General features: G+C 41.4%; 1 protein-coding gene across 1 annotated transcript in view; it reads right to left on the reverse strand.

Annotated features, from left to right (window-relative positions):
* Positions 1-22,736, reverse strand: part of LOC112607710 (phospholipid-transporting ATPase FetA-like) — a 111,436-nt gene that overhangs the window by 42,713 nt on the left and 45,987 nt on the right. Inside the window, exons 7-11 of the mRNA XM_025358872.1 lie at positions 21,737-21,809; positions 21,299-21,369; positions 19,700-19,782; positions 18,476-18,634; positions 16,302-16,390 (exon numbers count right to left, since the gene is read on the reverse strand). Of these exons, the coding sequence (XP_025214657.1) occupies positions 16,302-16,390; positions 18,476-18,634; positions 19,700-19,782; positions 21,299-21,369; positions 21,737-21,809 (475 nt within the window). The remainder of the gene's footprint in view (positions 1-16,301; positions 16,391-18,475; positions 18,635-19,699; positions 19,783-21,298; positions 21,370-21,736; positions 21,810-22,736) is intronic.

Consider the following 22,736-nt stretch of genomic DNA (forward strand, 5'->3'; position numbering starts at 1 on the left):
TGGGATTCATCCATGTTTTTGCGTCTATCAGTCGTTCATTTCTTTTTAATACTGAGTAGTGTTCTATTGTATTGATATTGCACAATTTGTGTACTAATTTTTCTTTTATTGAACATTTGGTTTTTTCCAGTTTTTGGCTATTACAAACAAGGCTGTATGAAACATCTGTGTACAAGTCTTTTCATGGACATAACCTTTCATTTCCTTTGTACATATCTAGGAGTAGAATCACTGGATCCTATAGCAAATTTATCTTTAACTTTTTAAGAAACTGCCAAATGTTTTCCAAAGTTATTATGCCATTTTACATTCCTACCAGCCCGATATGTCCACATGCCTCTAGAGACAACATGATGTTATTGAACCACCTCGAAGTCTACCCAACAGTCTTTACATCTACCCAACAGTCTTCACATCTGTGACCTTGGTCACAAAGTATGGCTGGCTCAAAGCAACCCATCCCCATTGCTAGATAATGGAAGGGCTCATCTTTGTGCCACTGATGGGCAGGTCTTTGAAGACAAGACTAGAAAAGTAGGAGGAACAGGTCTAACTGGGACCATTCCTAGAAACTGAGATTTTAAATTATTTTTTATTATGGAAAATTTAAAACACCAATTAAAGTATATAAATAGGACAACAAACCCCCATGCACCCATGTACCCATCACCCAGCTTCAACAATTGTCAATTCATAGCCAGTCTAATTTCATCCAAACCTCCTCTTCCCCTGCCTTCCCAGAACAAATCTGTCACATTATGCAACTTCATCTGTAAATAATTTAATATATAGCTCTAAAGGGTAAAGATCTTATTTTAAAACATAATCAAAACCAGTATTACTTAAAAATTAACACTAAACACTTAATATTCAATGTCAAAAACTGGTATTTGAGAGTTGAGTGAGGGGCCGGGGAACAATAAAACAAAGGAGAATTGGGACAAAACACATAAAATCTGCTTTTATTCCTAGCCAAATCCAGATTCATGCTGAGTAGCTCAGCTTTTTGTGATGAGGGTTTCTCTGGGGCCATGCAATCTTTCCTTCTCAATCTTATTCCCACTTCTTTATCTTTCTCTTCAATTAATCATGTGAAAACAAAGCTATTCTCATGGTTCAGATAAAGCCTCAGTGAGTTACTGATCTGAGTTTGAGTTCTACTGCTCACACTAAGCCACCAGAAAGGAAGACCACTTCTCATCAGCCCAAGCCCCAGAAAGCAGGGCTTCCCCCACAGCCTGAACCCTGAAGGTGTAGGGCACAGTGTTTTCTTTCTTCATTGCTAGAGCTTTTCCTGCCATCATGAGGCCTTCAAAGCCCTTGCAGATGTTCTACATTTCTTTTTATTGTGGTAGGGATTTTTGGTACTTAGTCTTTAAAGCTTCACTTTACTTCCTTTCTATAAGGAGAAAGAAACAAGGAATCATTAGTTTGTTTGGTTATTGCTACAGACCCTAGAGATAATACCAGACCTAGTCAGACCAAAGAAGTGCAGACAGCCTCCCATTTAGCAAAAAGTGGCTTCAATAAAGAGTGAAATAAATAATTTTGTCACTCTTGACAAAACTGACCTAGAACCAAGGCCACTGGTCTCATAAAGGTGCTCCCTGGCCTCATAGGCAGCCTGTCAAAAGAAAGCACTCCTTCGGGCCTTTGACCCTTCACATCTGTGCTTTACATTGTGCCTTACCCCAGAAGGAGATCCTGGATCTCTGGCACCATTTCAATTTCATGCACTTTGCTCATTTGTCTCACAAATACACTCCTAGTTAATAGATCATGATTTAGAAGGCATTATCACTGGGAGTTCTGGTCACTGGGGAGAGAGAACGGATCTAACCCCCAGCTCAGCTGTGGGCTCATCAGGAAGCAGCTTTGCTAAACGTGCTTCCTGTGTCTGTCAGATTTTCCTCTAAGAGGCATTTCCAAAAAATGGGGGAAAATGAAGTGTTTAAATCAGGAAGGATTTCTGGTTCAGCTTACTTCAAGAAATGGAAGTGTTTTACATATCACTACATCGGCAATGTCCTGGCACAAATACCACAGAAACAAAACTGCTGAGCTGATAAGAACCTAGCTAATTCAAGGACATTTCTTCATTTAATAATTCAATAGAGATTTACTAAGAACTACTTTGTGCAAGGCACTTCCAAAAATATGAAGATGAATATGGTGTAATTTCTACTGTAGAGGCTCATAATCTGGTGGCTAAGACGTTCATTCATTTTTTTCACTCACTCAACAAATAATAATGAAGCTCCCGTTATATGTCAAGGATAGTTCCAGGGACTTAGGGACACAGTAGTGAAAAAAGACAACATCCTTATGGAGAGAGGTAGACAACAAACAAGAAATGAAAAAAATATCATTTAGTGATAAATGCTGTGAGGAAAATAAAACAGGTCAATAGAATAGAGGGTCTTGGTGGGGGTGTTAGAGCCCTTTTATCTGAAAAGGTAGCATTAAATGATGAAAAAGAAGCAAGCCATGCAAAGACTTGGGGGCAGACATTGCCAGCAAGGGTAAAGGTCCTAGGGTAGGAACAAGTTTGCTCTCTTACTTGACTTGTAGTTTTTCTGGGTACAGATTTCTAGGTCAAAATATGTTTCACTAAGCACTTTGAAGGTATGACCCTACTGGTTTCTAGGACCCAATGGTGCTTTTGAGAAATCTGATACCAATCTAAGTCTAATTTTTGTTAATATCTTATTTTTATCTCTATGAGAATTTTAAAGGGATTTCTCTTTATAACTAAATCTTTCTAGTTTGACCCTCTGTTTAAAAACAAATTATTTCTCTCATATTTTCTATCTCTGTGTCTTTTTGTTTTATGGTCCAGGAGAGATTTTAATCCTTTAATGGGTTTTAAAAAAAAAATAGCAATCCCATTTTTGCTCCCCCAAATTCTATTTTGTTGTTGTTCTTAGATGTTTTTCTTCTTTCCCCCTTTTAAAGCAACCTATTCTTACTTTATATATGTAATTGCTTCTTTTCTCTGAGAATAGTCATAAAAATGTTTTAAAGTTCTTTTCTTTTCTCTTCCCTGAAATATAATTGTTTATTCTAGGTTCAGGTATTTTTTTTTTAAGATGGGATATTGCTATGTTGCCAAGGGTAGAGTGCAGTGGCTACTCTCAGGTGCAGTAATGGTGCACTATAGCCTTGAACTCATGGCTCAAGTGATCTTCTTGCCTCAGCCTCCTAAGTAGCTGGGAACCACACCCAGCTTCCAGAGTCAGTTATTCTATTTGTTCATCCTCATCCACCTTTTTATGCTACTTGTTTCCCTCTAGTCCGCTTAAAAATATAAGTAAAATAATAGTTTGATTATTATAGGTTGCTGGAGTAGATTTCATTTCTTTTGGTTAATTTTGTTTTCCTAACAGGCCACTCCTCTGAATGGGAAACCATGAGTTCTGTGTAGGTAGAAAGAATATGTTGTTTAACAAATTTCACCCTAGGGTGTACAGGAAACTTGCAGGCAAACTCAAGCCCCCCAAATTTTAAATTAAGTGGGTTTTACTCTAAGGGCTGACACTCACATTTACAAGCCTTAGTTCTCTGCAGGTAGGTTGTTAAATTTATTTCAAAAGCAGTTCTTTTGTTTGGGACTGGTTATTAATCCTTTGTCAGACGGACAGTTTGCAGATATTTTCTCCCATTCTGCAGGTTGCCTCTTCACTTTGCTAATTGTTTCTTTTGCTGTGCAGAAGATTTTAAACTTAATGTGATACCATTTTGTCAATTTTTGCTTTGGTTGCCTGTATGCTGGGATTATAAGAAGCTCAAATAACTCTATAGGAAAAAACCTGATAGTCCAATTTAACAATGGACAAAAGATCTGAATAGATATTTCTCAAAAGAAGACATACAGATGGCAAACAGGCATATGACAAGGTGCTCAACATCACTGATCATCAGAGAAATGCAAATCAAAACTATAATGAAGCCAGGCATGGTGGCTGATTTCTTATTGCTCAACGTCCTTTTCTTTCTAGTTGAAGGACTCTCTTCAGCATTTTTTTGTAGGACAAGTATGATGTTAATGAAACTGCTCAACTTTTGTTTGTCTGGAAAAGTCTTTTTCCTTCATGTTTGAAAGATATTTTCACTAGATATACTAGTCTAGGTAAAGTTTTTCCCCTTCAGCATTTTAAATATGTCATGCCACTCTTTCCTGTTAGATATGAGTTCTAAATTTCTTTTCAAAGAATTAATATGTCAGTATGTTCAGTTCTTTCCCTTCTACTTTTAAACTTAACTTCCTCGTAAAGCAACCTTTTTCGATTACCTACTCCACCCTGACTCATTCCAATTACCTACTCTACCCTGACTCATTCTGATCACCTGCTCCACCCTAACTCATTCCAATTACCTGCTACCTGCTCTGCCCTGACTCCCGCCAAAGCACTCACCCCATCATTCTTTTTAAATTAGCCATTCGGAATTAGTTTAGCCTATGTGGTCTAACCCTAGCCAATAGGGGAATGACACAGCAGCAGGGACCACGTGCGCCAGGGATAAGAACCCTTTTCCCTCCCTTGTCCAAGTGTGAGCTCACCATTGTTCCATCTGTAAGGGTGCACCCTTCCATATAGAAGTAACTTGCCTTGCTGAGAATTAAAAAGAAAATTTTATATTCGAGTGCTATTTCTTTTGTGGCACCGAAACTTTATATATAACAATTTGGGGGACTCATCCGGGATTACATTCCCCTCCGGGATGGTCTCTGGTTCTCTCTCGTGAGGAGGTGCACCCTGCCCTATTGTGGCGGCCTCAGGGGTGAGAAATCTAGACCCACCCAGTGTGAGGAATAACCTGAGCTCTCAGCAACATGGGGGGTGCGGGGGGTACTGGCCAGCAACCTAGCTTAAAGGATCCTCACATACTGCAGCAATGACTGTGCACAGACCAAGGAAGGAGATGTCACGGGAGCCAGTAAAGTACTTCCTTGGTGGTCAAATTCTGGAGGGCTAAATGTGTATGCGCGTGAATGATCACCAACAACCCTGCTTGCGGTGTTGTTCGTGTGGATGGTAACTGTCAGGCCTCTGAGCCCAAGCTAAGCCATCATATCCCCAGTTACTTGCACGTATACATCCACATGGCCTGAAGCAACTGAAGATCCACAGAAGTGAAAATAGCTTAACTGATGACATTCCACCATTGTGATTTGTTTCTGCCGCACCCTAACTGATCAATGTTCTTTATAATCTCCCCCACCCTTAAGAAGTTTCTTTGTAATTCTCTCCACCCTTGAGAATGTACTTTGTGAGATCCATCGCCTATCCCAAAACCTGTAAGAACTAAAGATAATCCCACCACCCTTTGCTGACTCCTTTTTTGGACTCAGCCCGCCTGCACCCAGGTGAAATAAACAGCCTTGTTGCTCACACAAAGCCTGTTGGTGGACTCTTCACATGGACACATGAAACAGTGACAAGTCCTACTGCTGGAAGGAGTGAGTGGGTCCTCTCTGTGGTTCCGTAGCTACCTCATATGGCTTAGGGCGGATCCTGCTGTAGGATTTACACTGGCATGCCAACACTAAGAAGGTCCTGATTCTACCTTGGGGGAGTGGCGAGAGAAAAGCACGAGTAGGAAGTGTGCAAAGGACCTTCAGAGGGGGAAAAGGGGAGAAACAGATCAACCTTCCAAGACAGGCAAGACACCCCCTGGTTTGAGGGGTTGAGCCTTCCCGGGCAAGCAAGGCAAGATGCCCCCTGGTTTGAGGGGTTGAGCCTTCCAGGACAGGCAAGACACCCCCTGGTTTGACGGGTTGAGCCTTCCAGGACAGGCAAGGCGAGACACCCCCTGGTTTGAGGGGTTGAGCCTTCCAGGACAGGCAAGGTGAGACATCCCTGGTGTTGAGGGGTTGAGCCTTCTGCTAATTTCAAGGGTTGAATCTGACACAACACCCCCATCCCGCCCCCGGCCCCCGCCGCTGCCGCCCTTTCCTTTTTTCTTGGGGAAAGAGAGAGCAGCTCCACTCCTGCAGGTCCCTACCCTAGGGGAAGAGAGAGAGATAGACAGAGAGGTGAGAGGGAAAGAGAGGCAGAGAGAGAGAGAGAGGGAAAGAGGCAGAGGGGGAGAGAGAGAGAGGGAAAGAGGTGGGCGGGGGGAAGAGAGGCAGACAGAGGGGAAAGAGAGGCAGGGCCAGGGGAAGAGGCAGAGAGACAAAGGAGGGAGCCAAAGAGAGAGAAAGAAAGAGAAAAATAGAAGTAGTAAAGAAAAAACAGTGTACCTATTGTCAGGCCTCTGAGCCCAAGCCCAGCCATCGCATCCCCTGTGACTTGCACGTATATATATATACACGCCTAGATGGCCTGAAGTAACTGAAGAATCACAAAAGAAGTGAAAATGCCCCGCCCCGCCTTAACTGATGACATTCCACCACAAAAGAAGTGAAAATGGCTGGTCCTTGCCTTAAGCGATGACATTATCTTGTGCCTGGCTCAGAAAGCTCCCCCACTGAGCACCTTGTGACCCCCACTCCTGCCCGCCAGAGAACAAGCCCCCTTTGACTGGAATTTTCCTTTACCTACCCAAATCCTATAAACGGCCCCACACTTATCTCCCTTCGCTTACACTCTTTTTGGACTCAGCCCGCCTGCACCCAGGTGATTAAAAAGCTTTATTGCTCACACAAAGCCTGTTTGGTGGTCTCTTCACACAGACGCGCATGACACCTATTCCCTTAAAAGCCAAGGTAAATTTAAAACCTGTAGTTAATAATTGAAGGTCTTCTCCTTGACCCTATAACACTCCAATACCACCTCGTTGTCAGCGTAAACAAGGGTGTAGGCCGGGCGCGGTGGCTCAAGCCTGTAATCCCAGCACTTTGGGAGGCCGAGACGGGTGGATCACGAGGTCAGGAGATCGAGACCATCCTGGCTAACACGGTGAAACCCCGTCTCTACTAAAAAATACAAAAAACTAGCCGGGCGAGGTGGCGGGTGCCTGTAGTCCCAGCTACTCGGGAGGCTGAGGCAGGAGAATGGCGTAAACCCGGGAGGCGGAGCTTGCAGTGAGCCGAGATCGCGCCACTGCACACCAGCCTGGGCGACAGAGCGAGACTCCGTCTCAAAAAAAAAAAAAAACCAAGGGTGTAGCCCAAAAGCACTGAGGCCACTGACAACCTGTAGCCTTTCTATCAAAAATCCGTAACCCAGTAACCAGTGGGTGGCCCAAATGCATTTAGTCTGTAGCGGCAACTCCTTTGCTAACAGAAGAAACCAGAAAAAGAACTTTTAGAGGAAACCTCATTGTGAGCACACCTCACCAGTTCAGAACTATCCTGTCAAAAAGCAAAAAGGTAGCTTACTAACTCAAAAATCTTAAAGTATAGGGTTATTCTGTTAGAAAAAGATGATTTATCATTAACCACTGAAAATTCCCTTAACCCAGTAGGTTTCCTAACCGGGGATTTAAATCTTAATTACCATACAAAGGTCTGACCAGACCTAGGAGGAACTCCCTTTAGGACGGTACTATAAATGGTTCCCCCCGAGTGATTGGGGAGGGGGGAAACAAACCACAGTGGGTATTCAGTAATTGACAGGGAAACTCTTGTAGAAGCAGAGTTAGGAAAATTGCCTGATAACTGGTCTGCTCAAACCTGCAAGTTGTTTGCACTCAGCCAAGCCTTATAGTACTCCCAGAACCAGGAAGGAACCATCTATACCAATTCTAAGTTAATTTAGACTAAACAAGGTCTTATTAACAGCAAAGGAGAATTGAAATCCCAAACTTAGAAGGTTTTCAACAAAAGTAAAGTTTGCTAAAAGTTAACAGTGTAACATGTATTATCCTAACTTCTAATCTTGTGGCCTTAGGCAGTCTAGTCCACAGACATGAAGGAAGTTCGCTTTAGAAAAGAATGGTTATCATCTTTAGGAAAATTAAAGAAAAAAGAAAAAAAGGAGGGGGGAGAGTTTATGTAAAAAGAATGTTATATGGTAAATTCTTGTCCTAAAATAAATTAACTAATTGTTTTTTTAAAAAAAGGATATTTACAACAAGTCAGAAAGTTGAGGCATGTCAAAGAATTATCTGTGAAAGTCGTGGGGGAAAAAAAGGTTATAAAAGGAAATTTATGCAAGAGATGTTGTATAATTTAAAAGTAATTAGGCCTCCTAAATATAAAACTATTGAAGAAACAGTATATGTGCAAAGTGTGTAAGGAAAGTAAAATATACTTTTGGTAAAAAGATTATAAGGAGGCATAAGAATGTGAATTTTTACTACATTAAAAGGTTAAAAATACATTTTTTTGTTTTAAAGGTCTAAGCAAGTTTTAAAATGTTAATTGTAAAGGAAATTCTGTATGTAAACATATTAGCTAAAGTTAAAGAGGTATACAGTTTTTCTGTGAACTGAACATTAAAATAAAAGCACAACAAGTTTTTCTTAAAGCACTAACCTGCGCTTTAACAAAAACTATAAAAAAGGTTAAAAAGAGTCTATAAAAACCTTACCTTATGTTCAGACATTAAAAATTGGATAAATATGTCTACAAGGTTGTATTAAAATTAAGTTTAACATTAACAACCCACTAATATAAAGGTGAAATTTAGCTTATCTGGTATAAAAATCATACAGGAAGCATTATTAAATACAAAACGGTGTTTGGCTTTCTTTGGTCTAAAAACTAATAAAAATAGGTGCTAAAGGAAATTTCTCAGTAAGAAGGGCACCAAAGACTATAAAGTCCACTGCTGATGTCCCCACATTTAAAACAAAAGGTCAATTTCTTAGAAATTATATACTTGGTTTATCTTCCACTTTTCCTTTCCCTCAAAACTAAAAGACTTTTAGCACAGGTACCATCCCTAGAATTTCCAGTAAACCAGCACCAGCCTGAAGATCACATTCTCATCAAAAGGTAGAAAGAAGGAAAACTCGAGCCAGCCTAGGAAGGACCCTACCTTGTGCTGCTAACTACTGAGACTATTGTTCGTACAGCGAAAAAGGGATGGACTCATCACACACGAGTCAAAGCGCCATCCCCCCCAGAGTCGTGGACCACAATCCCAGGGGAAAACCCTACCAATCTAAAGCTAAGAAAAATTTAACTCTTTTATCTATTCTATTCCTTTTATTCTTTCCTGGCTCTATTGCTGACCATCTAGTTATTAACATAACCAAGTCAATTTTGCCTCAAACTATTGCATTTAAAGATTGCCTTGTTATACCCTGTGGGGACTTGCCAAGTCAAAGACAGAAAAGTACCTCTGTCTCTCCTGACTCTCCTCAGAATGGGCATTAGTAAATTGGGACCATTTAATCTGGGGAGATTTCAATAAAGACCCCAGTGTCAATCAGGAGTCTTGCCCCCCAATGTATAACTTTTATGCGTAGTTGATTTAACGTTCTGTGGACCACTAAAGAGCAAGGATAGACTGCCCCAACCAGTTTTTGCAATTTCCTAAAACCATACATTCATTTTACTAAAGGGACAGCCCCCCTGTCAGCTAAACCAGTGCAACCCTCTACAGGCTATTATTTCAAGACCCCAAAGTTCTCCCCTTTTCTAAGCTGGTTCCCTTCTTTAAGCCGGCTTTATGGTATGGGTGCTGAGGTTTCAGGGAGAGACCCTATTGGATTCTTTAAAATGCATTTCTTTGATCCCCTGCCGCCTGCACCTGCCTCTAAGCCTTTTTCCAAAACCTCTCACATTGGAACCATTGATCCTCCTCCATCTAATGACAAGGCCAAGAGAGTGATGGTAGAAGTTAAAGACTTAAAACAAACTTTGGCAATTGAGACAGGATACCAAGATGTAAATGCCTGGTTGAAATGGATCAAATATTCTGTCGGCACATTAAACAAAAGCAATTGTTATGCTTGTATGCACAGCAGGCCAGAGGCCCAGATTGTCCCCTTTGCACTTGGTCCTCCAGTCAACCAGGCGTGGGCTGCATAGTAGCTTTTTCCCAAGATTCTACAGCCTGGGGTAACAAGTCATGCCAAGCTCTCACTCTGCTATATCCCGAAATCCAGAACCTTGCAGGTCAGCCCCCGAAGGCCATCCAGCTTCCATTTCCTAACACTAAGTTCACTTCCTGTCTCTCACGACAGAAAGGAAACTTAGCGTTCCTTGGAGACCTGAAGGGATGCAATGAGCTTAAGAATTTTCAAGAGCTTATCCAGCTGGGTGACAGAGCGAGACTCCGTCTCAAAAAAAAAAAAAAAAAAAAAGAGCTTATCAGTCAGCCCTTGTTCATCCCCAAGCAGATGTGTGGTGGTATTGTGATGGACCTTTACTGGACATTCTGCCAAATAACTGGAGTGGCACTTGGGCTTTAGTCCAATTGGCTATCCCTTTCACCCTGGCATTTCATTAACCAGAGAAAGGAAAAATAAGATATTGTAAAGCTAGAGAAGCCCATTATAGGTCTTTCAACTCTTACGTCTATTTAGACACAATTAAAGTCCCACAGGGAATACCAGATCAACTTAAAGCCCAAAATCAAATAGCTGCAGGATTTGAGTCAATATTTTGGTGGGTGACAATTAATAAAAATGTAGATTGGCTAAACTATGTCTATTACAATCAACAGCGATTTATTAACTACACTAGAGATGCTGTTAAAGGAATAGCTGAGCAATTAGGGGTTAATAGCCAGATGGCTTGGGAAAATAGGATAGCCTTAGACATGATATTAGCAGAGAGAGGAGGAGTTTGCATCATGATTAAAACTCAATGTTACAGGTTCACCCCAAACACCGCCCCTAATAAAAGTATAACAAAAGCATTGCAAGGTCTGACTGCTCTATCCAATGAGTTAGCCAGCAACTCAGGGGTAAATGACCCCTTTACAGGATGGCTAAAAAAAATGTTCGGCAAATGGAAAGGAATAATAGCCTCAATACCTCCTTCGCAGCCGTAATAGGTGTATTTATTCTTGTCAGGTGCTGTGTCATACCATGCATCCATAAGTAGACGCAGAGGCTCATAAAAATGGCACTTACTAAAACCTCCCTTAACTATCCTCCACCTTATCCAGAGAAGCTTCTTCTTTTACAAAATCAAGCGAAACAACTAAGCCAAGACATGTTTTAAAAAAAAAGTTTGAAAAGAAAGTTGTAAGGAAATACAAGGGGAGGGATTATTAGATATGAGTTCTAAATTTCTTTTCAAAGAATTAATATGTTCATATGTTCAATTCTTTGCCTTCTACTTTTAAACTTCCTCGTTAAGCAAACTTTTTCGATTACCTACTCCACCCTGACTCATTCTGATCACCTGTTCCACCCTACATTCCAATCACCTACTCCACCCTAACTCATTCCAATTTCCTGTTACCTGCTCTGCCCTGACTCCTGCCAAAGCACTCACCCCATCATTCTCTTTAAATTAGGCAATCAGAATTAGTTTAGCCTGTGCGGTCTAACCCTAGCCAATAGGGGAACAACACAGCAGCAAGGGCCACGTGAGCCAGGGATAAGAACCCCTTCCCCTCCCTTGTCCAAGTGTGCGCTCACCATTGTTCCATCTGTAAGGGCGCACCCTTCTATATAGAAGTAACTTGCCTTGCTGAGAATCAAAAAGAAAATTTTATATTCGAGTGCTATTTCTTTTGTAGTACTGAAACTTTATATATAACACTCCTGAGCTGTAATGTTTCCACTCAAAAGTCAGCTGCCAGGAGTATTGGAGCTCCATTCTATGTTATCTGGTGCTTTTCTCTTGCTGCTTTTAGAATCCTTTGTTTATCCTTGACCTTTGGGAGTTTGATTATTAAATGCCTGAGGTAGTCTTTTTTGGGTTAAATTTGCTTGGTGTTCTATAACCTTCTTATACTCGGATATTAATATATTCTATGTTTGGGAAGTTCCCTGTTATCCCTTTGAATAAACTTTCTACCCATATCTCTTTCTGTATCTCCTGTTTAAGGCCAAAAACTCTTAGATTTGTCCTTTTTTTTTTTTTTTTTTGAGATGGAGTCTCGCTCTGTCACCCAGGCTGGCGTGCAGTAGTGCAATCTCCGCTCACTGCAAGCTCCACCTCCCAGGTTCATGCCATTCTCCTGTCTCAGCCTCCCAAGTAGCTGGGACTGCAGGCGCCTGCCACCACGCCCAGCTAATTTTTTGTATTTTTAGTAGAGACGGGGTTTCACCGTGTTAGCCAGGACGGTCTTGAGCTCTTGACCTCGTGATCTGCCCACCTCAGCCTCCCAAAGTGCTAGGATTACAGGCATGAGCCACTGCACCCAGCCAGATTTGCCCTTTTAAGGTTATTATCTAGATCTTGTATGAGGGCTTCATTTTTTTTTCTTTTATCTTCTCTGTTTATCTTCAAATAGCCTGTCTTCAAGCTCACTAATTCTTTCTTCTGCTCGATCAATTCTACTATTAAAATACTCTGATGCATTCTTCAATATGTCAATTGTATTTTTCAACTCTAGAATTTCTGTTTCTTTTTAACTATTTCAGCCTCTTTGTTAAATTTATGTGATATAATTCTGAATTCCTTCTTTGTGTTATCTTGAATTTCTTTGCGTTTCCTCAAAACAGCTATTTTGAATTATCTGTCTGAAAGGTGACATATCTGTTTCTCCATGATTGGTCCCTGGTGCCTTATTTAGTTTGTTTGGTGAGGTCATGTTTTCCTGAATGGTCTTGATGCTTGTGGATGCTTGTTGGTGTCTGGGCATTGAAGAGATAGATATTAATTGTTTTTATAGTCTCTGTAGTCTGGTCTTCTTTTTACCTTTCTTGGGAAGGCTTTACAGGTATTTGAAAGGACTTGGGTGTTGTGATCTAAGCCATATCTGCATTACAGGGCACCCAAAACCCAGTAATGCTGCAGTTCTTGGAGACTGATAGAAGTATCACCTTGGTAGTCTTGAATAAATCTGGAAGAATTCTCTGGATTACCAGGCAGAAACTCTTGTTCTCTTTCTTTTCTCTCTAACAGATTTAGTCTATCTCTGTGCCAAGCCACCTAGAGCTGGGTGTGGAATGCCACAAGCAACTCTGAGGCTACTACCACTGGGACTGTGCTGGAGTCACACCTGAAGTCAGCACAGCACTGAGTCTCACCCAAGGCCTGCTGTGACCACTACCTGGCTACTGCCTATGTTCACTTCAAGCCCCAGGGTTCCACAATCAGCAGATGGTGAAGCCAGCCAGGCTTATGTCCTTTCCTTTAGTGCTGTGAATTTCCTCAGCCCCCAGCATGTCCAGAGATGCAGTCTGGGAGCCAGGGACTGAAGTCAAAAACCTTATAAGTCTACCTGGTATTCTATTCTACTATGGCTGACCTGACCCTCAAACCATAAGACAAAGTCCTTCCCACTCTTCCCTCCCATTTCCACAGGCAGAGGAGCCAGTCCCCATGGCCACCATCAAAGACCTATGGAGGGTACTGCCAGGCTACTGCCAATGTTCACTTAAGGCCCAAGGGCTTAGTCAGCTTGTGTTGAATACTGTCAGTCTTGGGACTCACCCTTCAGGGAAGTGGGCTACCCTCTGGCTCAAGGCAGGTCCAGAAATGCCATCCAAGAGCCAAGGCTGGAATCAGGGGCACCAAGGGCCCACGTGCTGTTCTACCCCACTGTGGCTGAGCTGGTACCTAAGCTGTAAGACAAAGTCCTTTTTACCGTTCCCTATGCTTTTCCCAAGCAGAAGTCTCTCACCATAGTCACCATGGCTGGGAATGTGCTGGGTTTCACCTGAAGCCAGCACATCTAGATGCTGCCACTCTACAGTCTCACCCAAGGCTCATAATGTACTACCTGGGTACTGCTGCTGGTCCTTCAGGGCCCAAGGGCTCTTTAGTCAGCAGGTGATGACCCTGCCAGGACTGGGTCCTTCCCTTCAAGACAGCAGGTTCCCTTCTGGTCCAGGGTATATCTAGATATGCTGTCTGGGAGCTAGGGCCTAGAATAGGGGCCTCATGACTCTGTCCACTGCCCTATGGTACTGTGGTTGACCTGGTCTCCAATTTGCAAGACAAAGGCCTCTTTACTCTTCCATCTCCTCATGCAGAAGAAAGGAGTCACTTTTGTTACTGTAAGCTGTGCTGCCTGGGGTTGTGGGAGTGGTAGCATTAACATTACCTTCTCTGCTCTGGCTGGTGTTTCACTAGGTTGTGTGCACCTGCCCCCCCACCCCATGTCTACTGGCTCTGAGTTCAGTAAAGTATTATGGCTTGCCTAGGAATGGTAGTCTTTGTGGCCTAGACTGCCTTCAAGCTTATTTAGGACCCCAGAGCACTTTCGCCCAAGGTGGTAAGGCTTGACAAAACTGAAGTTCTGACTGCTGGGATGGGCGATTCCCTTCTGGCTAGGGTTGGTCTAAATGCTCCCTCTATGGGTGGGTGTCAGTGGAGTTCAACTTGGCTTTGCTTTCTGCTATGACAGAACAGCACTGAGTTCAATGCAGGGTTCCACAATTGCTGTGCTCTCCCTCCCCAAAGCTTACAAGTTCTTTGCACCATGCATGGCCACCAGGAGATGGGGGAATGGTGGCATCAGTAATTCAAGATTGTCTTCAATGCTTCTTTCAGTGATATGATGTTAAAACCAGGTATTGTGATTGTTCACCTCATTTTTGTTTCTTATGAAGGTACTTTTATATGTGGATAGTAGTTAAATTTGGTGTTTCTGTGGGGGTGTGGGGGGGGTGATTAATAAAGACTTCTATTCAGCCATCTTGTTCCACCTGTGTTTTTGTGTTTTGTTGTTGTTTTTTATAGAGATGGGGTCTCACTGTTTCCCAGGCTGCTCTCAAACTTCTGGGCTTGAACAATCCTCCTGTCTTGGCCTCCCAACCTGCTGGGATTACAGGTGTGGGCCATCACACCCATTTGAAGACATCCTGTTTTGAAGACAAGCCTAGGCTAAATGACCTAGCCTACTGTCTAATGATATATGTTGCTAATGTTGTCAAAAGCATATTTGCCCATGTTACCTTCCTGAATTCTTGACCATGATTGTCTTCCTCATTAAGAAACTAGGAAATGGAACTTTGATCAACTGCTGAAAACTACGTACTCAATAGTAGAAAGAGAAGTATAATGAATACTAGTTTTTGAGCTGAACGAACCTTCCTAATTTTCTAAAATCCCTTTTGCTAGATCCAAAGGATTTTGAAAAGGATCTGGGATGTTTCCCATAATAAAGAAGAAAAGGCAGTTTATAATTCAAATATTAATGGTAAGAATATACAAAGAAAAGGTATTTTTTGAGTTTTCAGAGTCTAAACAATACAGTAAAAATAAATTGAAAAGTTATGAGATCAAGTGTAGGCATTACAGGAACTGTTCAGCTATGCAAAGAAGCTGTTTGAGAGAGGAAATTAATCTGTCTATATCTAGGAAGAATAAAGTCAGCTTATATCAGATAGCAGAAATAATTTATTTATTAGTCTTCAACTTAAACATCTCTTATCAAAGCTGATTGTTATATATTGTAGTGCTTTTCAAATTTCACTTCTTAATAGAACACCCTCTATTTTTACAACTGAAATTGTATAAAATAGATAAACATGAAGTTGTTCTTTTTAAAGCAAGAACTTCAAAATGAGGAGGCTAGAATAATATCCACTTGATCTCCCCTATTCCCACTGCACCAGACCTTAAGACTCCTCTAAGAAAAGAGTTTGAAAATCTTCAGTTTAAATTAGGTGTTTTATTAGTCTAAGTAAGGTTTTATTAAAGTGGTCATGAATAAAACTGATTGTAAGAAAATAAAAATATGTCTTAATTTCTAAACTGGGTCCTTGATCCATTCTTGTACCACTAATCAAAGCATAATATCTTTTCAAATACTTTGTGACTATTCTTTCTTTTTTTTTTTTTTTTGAGACGGAGTCTCGCTGTGCTCCCAGGCTGGAGTGCAGTGGCGTGATCTCGGCTCACTGCAAGCTCCGCCTCCCGGGTTCACGCCATTCTCCCACCTCAGCCTCCCAAGTAGCTGAGACTACAGGCGCCCGCCACCACGCCCGGCTAGTTTTTTGTATTTTTAGTAGAGATGGGGTTTCACCATGTTAGCCAGGATAGTCTCGATCTCCTGACCTCGTGATCCACCCGCCTCGGCCTCCCAAAGTGCTGGGATTACAGGCTTGAGCCACCGCGCCCGGCCGTGACTATTCTTTCTAACAGAGGTATAAGCTAGACTCTCTTGTAACTTGTCTGTTCTTTTCTGCCTCAGATCTTAATCTCTGGGATCCTAAGACTGCTTGAGACTTTCAAACAGCTAAATTCTGAACTGGAAATGCCATTTCTTCTGTGAAAGGAAGGGAAGTATGTCTATTTGTAAAGAAACAAAGAAAAAAAAAAGTATTTAACTTACCCAGAGTACAAGGACATTCATGAGATGGTCTATCTGTGTTCGTTTAAAAGTGGACTTTCCACTGTTCTGCATTAATTTGGTGTCTGGCCCTAAATAAAACAGGAAGATATCCGATATTAGAATCACTGACCTTACTCAGAGGCTCGGAATTGGTTGAACTGTATCTTTATGATAATCTAACCTAACCACTTTCCAATGCTAGAGGATAAAGTCCTAGAGAAGGGCTCACAGTTTTCAATAACTCAAAAAACGGAAAATTTTTTCTAAGGATAGTTCCAATGACTTCTTTAAAGTACACTCATGCAGATCCCTCTCTTTGTAGCTCCTCAGACAGTCTCAACTTTCATGGATGAGTTAAATTAGAAGAGGAGTCGCAAGCTTCTCTCTTATCACCATCTAGTTTATTTAGCTTAGGGAAAGAATTTTCTGATAAAGAGATCCCCATCATCTTTTGAGGAAGCCCACTGCTGGCTCAGGCTATATTGAAAGTTTCTAACTGGGAATGGAAGAAACAAAAAGGCAATGGCAGTGATTTCTTCTGAGGTGGAAGCAGGGGAGCTGAGACTCCTCTGGAGCTGAGAGACAGAGATTCCATGTTTCTTCACGACAGGGCAGATGGTACGCAGAAGTAAGGAGCTTTTAATGGCCAGTGGGACTAGAGCTGGAAATTACTAACTTGAGCTATGGCTCCAGAGAAAATGTAAGAGGTTTAGAAGAAACTGTAAGCAGCAATTTTTCTGGCCTTTCACCATCTGACCATTATTCTAACATGTGTTCTGATAAAGGACAGATAAAGGAATTTCATCAATGTTTACACATGGGGAGCTGGGACATCTCTGATATGTGGACAAACAGTGGGAGTGCAGAGCATAAGCTATGCCATTCTTTCCTCTTAAACATTCCTCAAAGGGCTTCAAGACATGAGAAGTTTGGCTTACAGCCTGGAAGCTACAGGTACCATATCTTCTAAGGGTCCTTAGACTGACTTGCCCCAGGCTTCAGGAAGAAGGTAGAAATCATCATAGAACTTGGACATCATGTAGCAGGAACAGCAACTCAATTCCATACAAATACCTCAAAATGCTTTTAGGTGGCATTAGTCTCTGCTCAGAGCTTCCCAAAGATACTACAATGTAACCAACCTTGGGAAAACTTAACTACATTTGTGCTGGTTGGCAACCTCACTGTTATTGCTTTCAGGAAAGAAAAACATTTTGCTGAAAAATGAACTTTTTATGAGTGGCAATTGTGTGTGAGTAGTTGCTGAAGTATATACAGTGAAGAAAATAAGTCTAATTTAAGTCTTTTGAGTTTGGGAATTAGGTAGCCTCGTCATTGCCACTCTAAATCAAGAACCAATGAAAGAAGTTCCACCAGGGCCTCCCTAGACTCTTAAGCTTCTCCCTAGGGATTTGGTCTCATTAGTTTTCACAGAAGCAAGGAGTGTAGAAGACTCATGTCTAGGAGTAGATGCTCTAGAAGGGGAGCTCTGGGAATCTGAGTTGAATAATATTCACTGTGATAAATCTTTCTTGATATTTCCTACTATGGTTGTTGTCACTGAGGGACTGGGGTAGCACAGAGGCTTCCTCCATTTTCCTGAACCACATCATAACCCAAGAAAATCTCTTACTAAATATAATGAATTGTGGTTCTAAATGACATCTCAAGAGGGGCCACTATTAATGATCCATATGTGACTTTTCTCTGGCATGAACTTTTTACATTATATTTTTCTCTGTAATAAGCATTGTATCCATCCTCTCTTCATGGGAATAGTTCACATGTATACTCTCCCCCTTCACGTGGTAATTCTATTGTACTTCCTCTGTATGTATACCCTCTCCTGTGTCCAGATCTGGTCAAAGAAACTCATGAGTGCCCTGTGGTTTTGGAACGCAATGCTTTCCTCTAACAAAGGTAGAACCGATATGTTGGAATTTCATTGCTTGGAAACAGAAGTCACTTTTTTTTTCCCTCAGAAACAAGGTTTTTTTCCCACAAATCTCCCGTCCATCCATCCATCCATCCATCCATCCATCCACCCACCCACCTATCTATCTCAAAGCCATAGTGTTCTGATATATATCCAAGTGTCATATCCATATCCTGAAAACTAAGTACCATAGCTCAGCCATGAATGGAATTTAGTCTGGGGGCCAAGGGAAACGTACCAGTGTAGATCACCAAGCCATAGCACCAGTCTGTATTCCTGATGATGCAGCCTCGGAGTAGCAGCTTGTCATGGTCCAGGAAGTAGTTTTTCCCTTTATAGGTCAGTATTCCTGAGAATCTGTCCAGTTTGTTATTGGGAGCCTCACATCTCACTTCTCCTGCAGAAAAATGAAGGTATAAGAGTTCTGCATCTGTAATCTCAGGCTTTTCCTAAGGATGGAAGGAGACTTAATAGAAAGGAGGAAATAAAATCCTTCTTTCAAAATACATACACATCTTTTTCCTAGCCTCTCTCAGTTACTGCGCATTTCTCACCAGCTCCTTCAAGAAAGGCAGACAAAGGTTCTCAGCACTAAAGAAGAATAACTCTGTATGTGACATGGATCATCCAGACAGAGAGAAAACCCCACATGATGGTGACATCAGTACTGCCAGATCATATGAGCTCTGAATCTGAAGAAACTCAAAAATGACTTAAAGCGAACCTAGTATTTTTTTCAAAATGGAAACAACTTGACCTTTTCCTGATTAGTAAAGTAAATATGCCCTTTGTAAGTGTTTAAGTAATACTAAAATGGTAAAGAAGGAAGTAAAATTCATTCAGTGTCTTGAGAAAAGTGCTATTTACCTTTTGAAGTACATCCTTCTATGTTTTTTCTATATAAGTACTCATAAACATACCCATGTTTCCAAAAACAGGTTTATGTTATATACAGCATGCAGTCTTTTATAAATTGTATTTTTCTTTTAATTACATGTTGTATTTTTTATTTTTCAATAAATATCAACTTGCATGTTGTTGTAATAAGTTGTATAGGCCGGGCGCGGTGGCTCACGCCTGTAATCCCAGCACTTTGGGAGGCCGAGGCGGGCGGATCACAAGGTCAGGAGATCGAGACCATGGTGAAACCCCGTCTCTACTAAAAATAGAAAAAAAAAATTAGCCGGGCGCAGTGGCGGGCGCCTGTAGTCCCAGCTACTCGGGAGGCTGAGGCAGGAGAATGGCGTGAACCCGGGAGGCGGAGCTTGCAGTGAGCCGGGATTGTGCCACTGCACTCCAGCCTGGGCGACAGAGCAAGACTCTGTCTCAAAAAACAAAAAAAACAAAAAAAAAAAAAAAAAAAAAAAAAGTTGTATAGAAATCACTATGGATGTAGCATACTTTATTTAACCAGTCCTCTACTGATGAAAATTTAGGTAGGAAAACCCATTTCCTAACTCACCATTAAAGGCAGACAGAAGCTCCAGGTGATCTTCCATGTCACTGGTAACTGAGATGGCCTGCTTCACTTTCAGGTTGGTTTCACTAGAGTAAAAGACAAGTGACCAGAGTACAGGACACAAACAGAACTGTTGCACAGGTGCAGTATCTCCTACTTTTTCATGGGGTTTTAGAAAATAGATGTTACCAGTAAAGCCTGGGCTTTGAGTCTGAGCTGTAAAAGTCACTCCCACTGCTCCTCTCTCAGTATTGAGGTGAGATGGCTCTTCAAGGAAGCTGAGTGTTAGCCATTCACTCCCGTCTCTTTCCTCTGACTCCCTGCAACACACTGCCGCTACTAAACTCATGAGATCTAGCTGGTCAGGTGCTCTAGAGGCTGAAGAAACATTGTAAATAACCTGGAGATAGTATCTGCTCCCTTCAAAAATAAGGAGTATGCCTGTAATCCCAGCACTTTGGGAGGCCGGGACGGGCGGATCACGAAGTCAGGAGATCAAGACCATCCTGGCTAACACGGTGAAACCCCATCTCTACTAAAAATACAAAAAATTAGCTGGGTGTGGTGGCGGGTGCCTGTAGTCCCAGCTACTTGGGAGGCTGAGGCAGGAGAATGGCGTGAACCCAGGAGGTGGAGCTTGCAGTGAGCCAAGATTGCGCCACTGTACTCCAGCCTGGGCAACAGAGTGAGACTCCGTCTCAAAAAAAAAAAAACAAAAACAAAATAAACAAACAACAAGGAGTTTGGCCAGGCATGGTCGCTCATGCCTGTGATCCTAGCACTTTGGCAGGCAGAAGTGGGAGGATCACTTGAGCTCAGGAGTTCAATGCCAGCCTGGACAACACAGTGAGACCCTGTCTCTATTTTTTAAATTAAATTAAATTTTTAAAAAAAGAATAAGGAGCAGATCCTGGTAAAAACTTGCACATACCTCCAAGGAAACATACTCCACACCTCATAAATATTTATGGGGCCCATGACAGGCTCTTAAGTAACTGCTTGCTGGAATGCATAGACAAAAAGAAAAATGGAATCCATGTTTCAAAAAATTGTGTGCATCAAGAAGTACAGTTGTAGGAATGAAGATCAATACAAAACTCCCAGGACAAGCTTTCTGCAGATGGCTCTATCCTCTTAAGACCTTAGCTTTTGGATGTTAATAAATTTCTACCTTAAATCCTTTATAGAACATGGTATTTTATCAGTGAATAGATACTTTTATATTCAAAATTTTTCCCTTGGAAACTTTGAAACTGTACTCTGAAATGTTACAGTTCTGTTATCCTCTTTCCCGCTACTCAGCATTATAGAATATGGCCAGAGTGTCTCTAATTTAGAGATGGAGAATGTGGGGTTTATTTGCCCTATTCTGTGCCCAGTGAATGCTCAATTGTTCCTGTCAAGAGCTCAGTCTTAGACTTGAGGGTCCCAAGGATGTGGTGTCCATCTTCCCTTATCTGGATATTTCTAGGCTCTCTGGCTCATATATTCAATATTCCATCTGAGAATAAAATTAATTCCCTGCCTAATGCTACCCCTCAGTGAGAGACCACTCTAAGCTGGCTAAATCATCTTAATGGAGCGTCAGCAGGGAACACTTACCCATCCAGGTCTGCTGTCTCTATGTATGTCAGACTATATGGCTCACTGCTAGAGAGTAATAGTATATCTGCCTGTGGTCAGAAAAGTCAAAGAAAGTCAGGAAAGCAGGAAGGTGGGCTCTTAACATTATAGTGTGACAAAAGCAGTCACCTTAGGAACAGATGTTCACCCTAAGCATTTTACAGACACTGATTTACTTTCTTTGTCTAGGATCTATCACTGCTATCATACACCCTCTCCCAAAGCTACTCACACTTTCCCTGTAACTAAAGTGAGAAATAGGCAAGGACAAGCTTCTTACTGCAAGAGCTATTGATTTCTGATGCAAAATGAGGCAACGAAGGTCATCAAAAGGAGTGGTAGCAGAAGTGCTCCAAGAGTCCCTGGTTACCCACTCAATCCAAAAAAGAACAAGTCACAGCCAAAAGAGGTACTCACCGTGACAGGTTGATTATTTTCTAGTTTTATTATATCTCCCACTTGAACATTCATCCATTTGTCCTCCTTCATCCTATAAGAAAATAACCTTTGAATATCTGCTCTGAGAATTTCCCCAAAGCTCTGCTTTGACAATCAAGATGATTTCCCCAACCTCCAAAAAAGGCTGAAAGGAATAAAGACAAGGCTCAAACTGGTCTGTGATGCATCCTTGCTGCAATCAAGAGTGGGACCCATTTCTCTTGACTTCAGGCTATAAGGGTTCTAAAGCCCTACAAACGTATCTGTAGACATACATGCACATACATTTATTTTTATTTTTATTTTTATTTTTTTTAGCCAGATGTGGTGGCTCATTCCTGTAATCCTAGCACTTTGGGAGGCTGAGTTGGGAGGACTGCTTGAGGCCAGCAGTTCAAGACCACCCGAACAATACAGCAAGGCCCTTCCTCAAAAATATTAAAAAAAAAAAAAAAAAAGTTTTTAAAGTAAAATAATTCCAATGGTAAAGCGTGTAAAAGGAAAATATTAAAGTCTTCTCTGTTACCAGTCTTTAGTTTTGCTCCCCAAGGATAGCCACTGTTAATATTTTTATATTTATTTCTAGAAAATATCAATCCATGTAATCACATATAACACACATGTAAATCACATTTAAAAGCCACACACCAGATACATAATTTTCTGCACTTTGCATTTTTCATTTAACAGTCCATCTTGGAGAGCATTTATAGAAGACGTAGCTCTTCCCTGAAAATCTGTAACCTCATATTGGATGGGGCTCAAATTTATACTTCTTTCAAATTAGGTATCAGCAGGTAATACCCTTGAGTCAACTGGCAGAAACAAACACAAACCCTTATAAAGGGATACAACCTCACCTCCAGCCACATAGAATTCCCTTAAAGAAGGTTCTACTAACGATGTGTTTGTAAACACAATTATTGAGAAATGAAAAATGACAAAAATTATAACTTATAAAACAGACAAACGTTTAAAA

This window comes from Theropithecus gelada, chromosome 15, assembly GCF_003255815.1.
Source record: "Theropithecus gelada isolate Dixy chromosome 15, Tgel_1.0, whole genome shotgun sequence".
In the NCBI taxonomy this organism is placed as follows: Eukaryota; Metazoa; Chordata; class Mammalia; order Primates; family Cercopithecidae; genus Theropithecus; species Theropithecus gelada.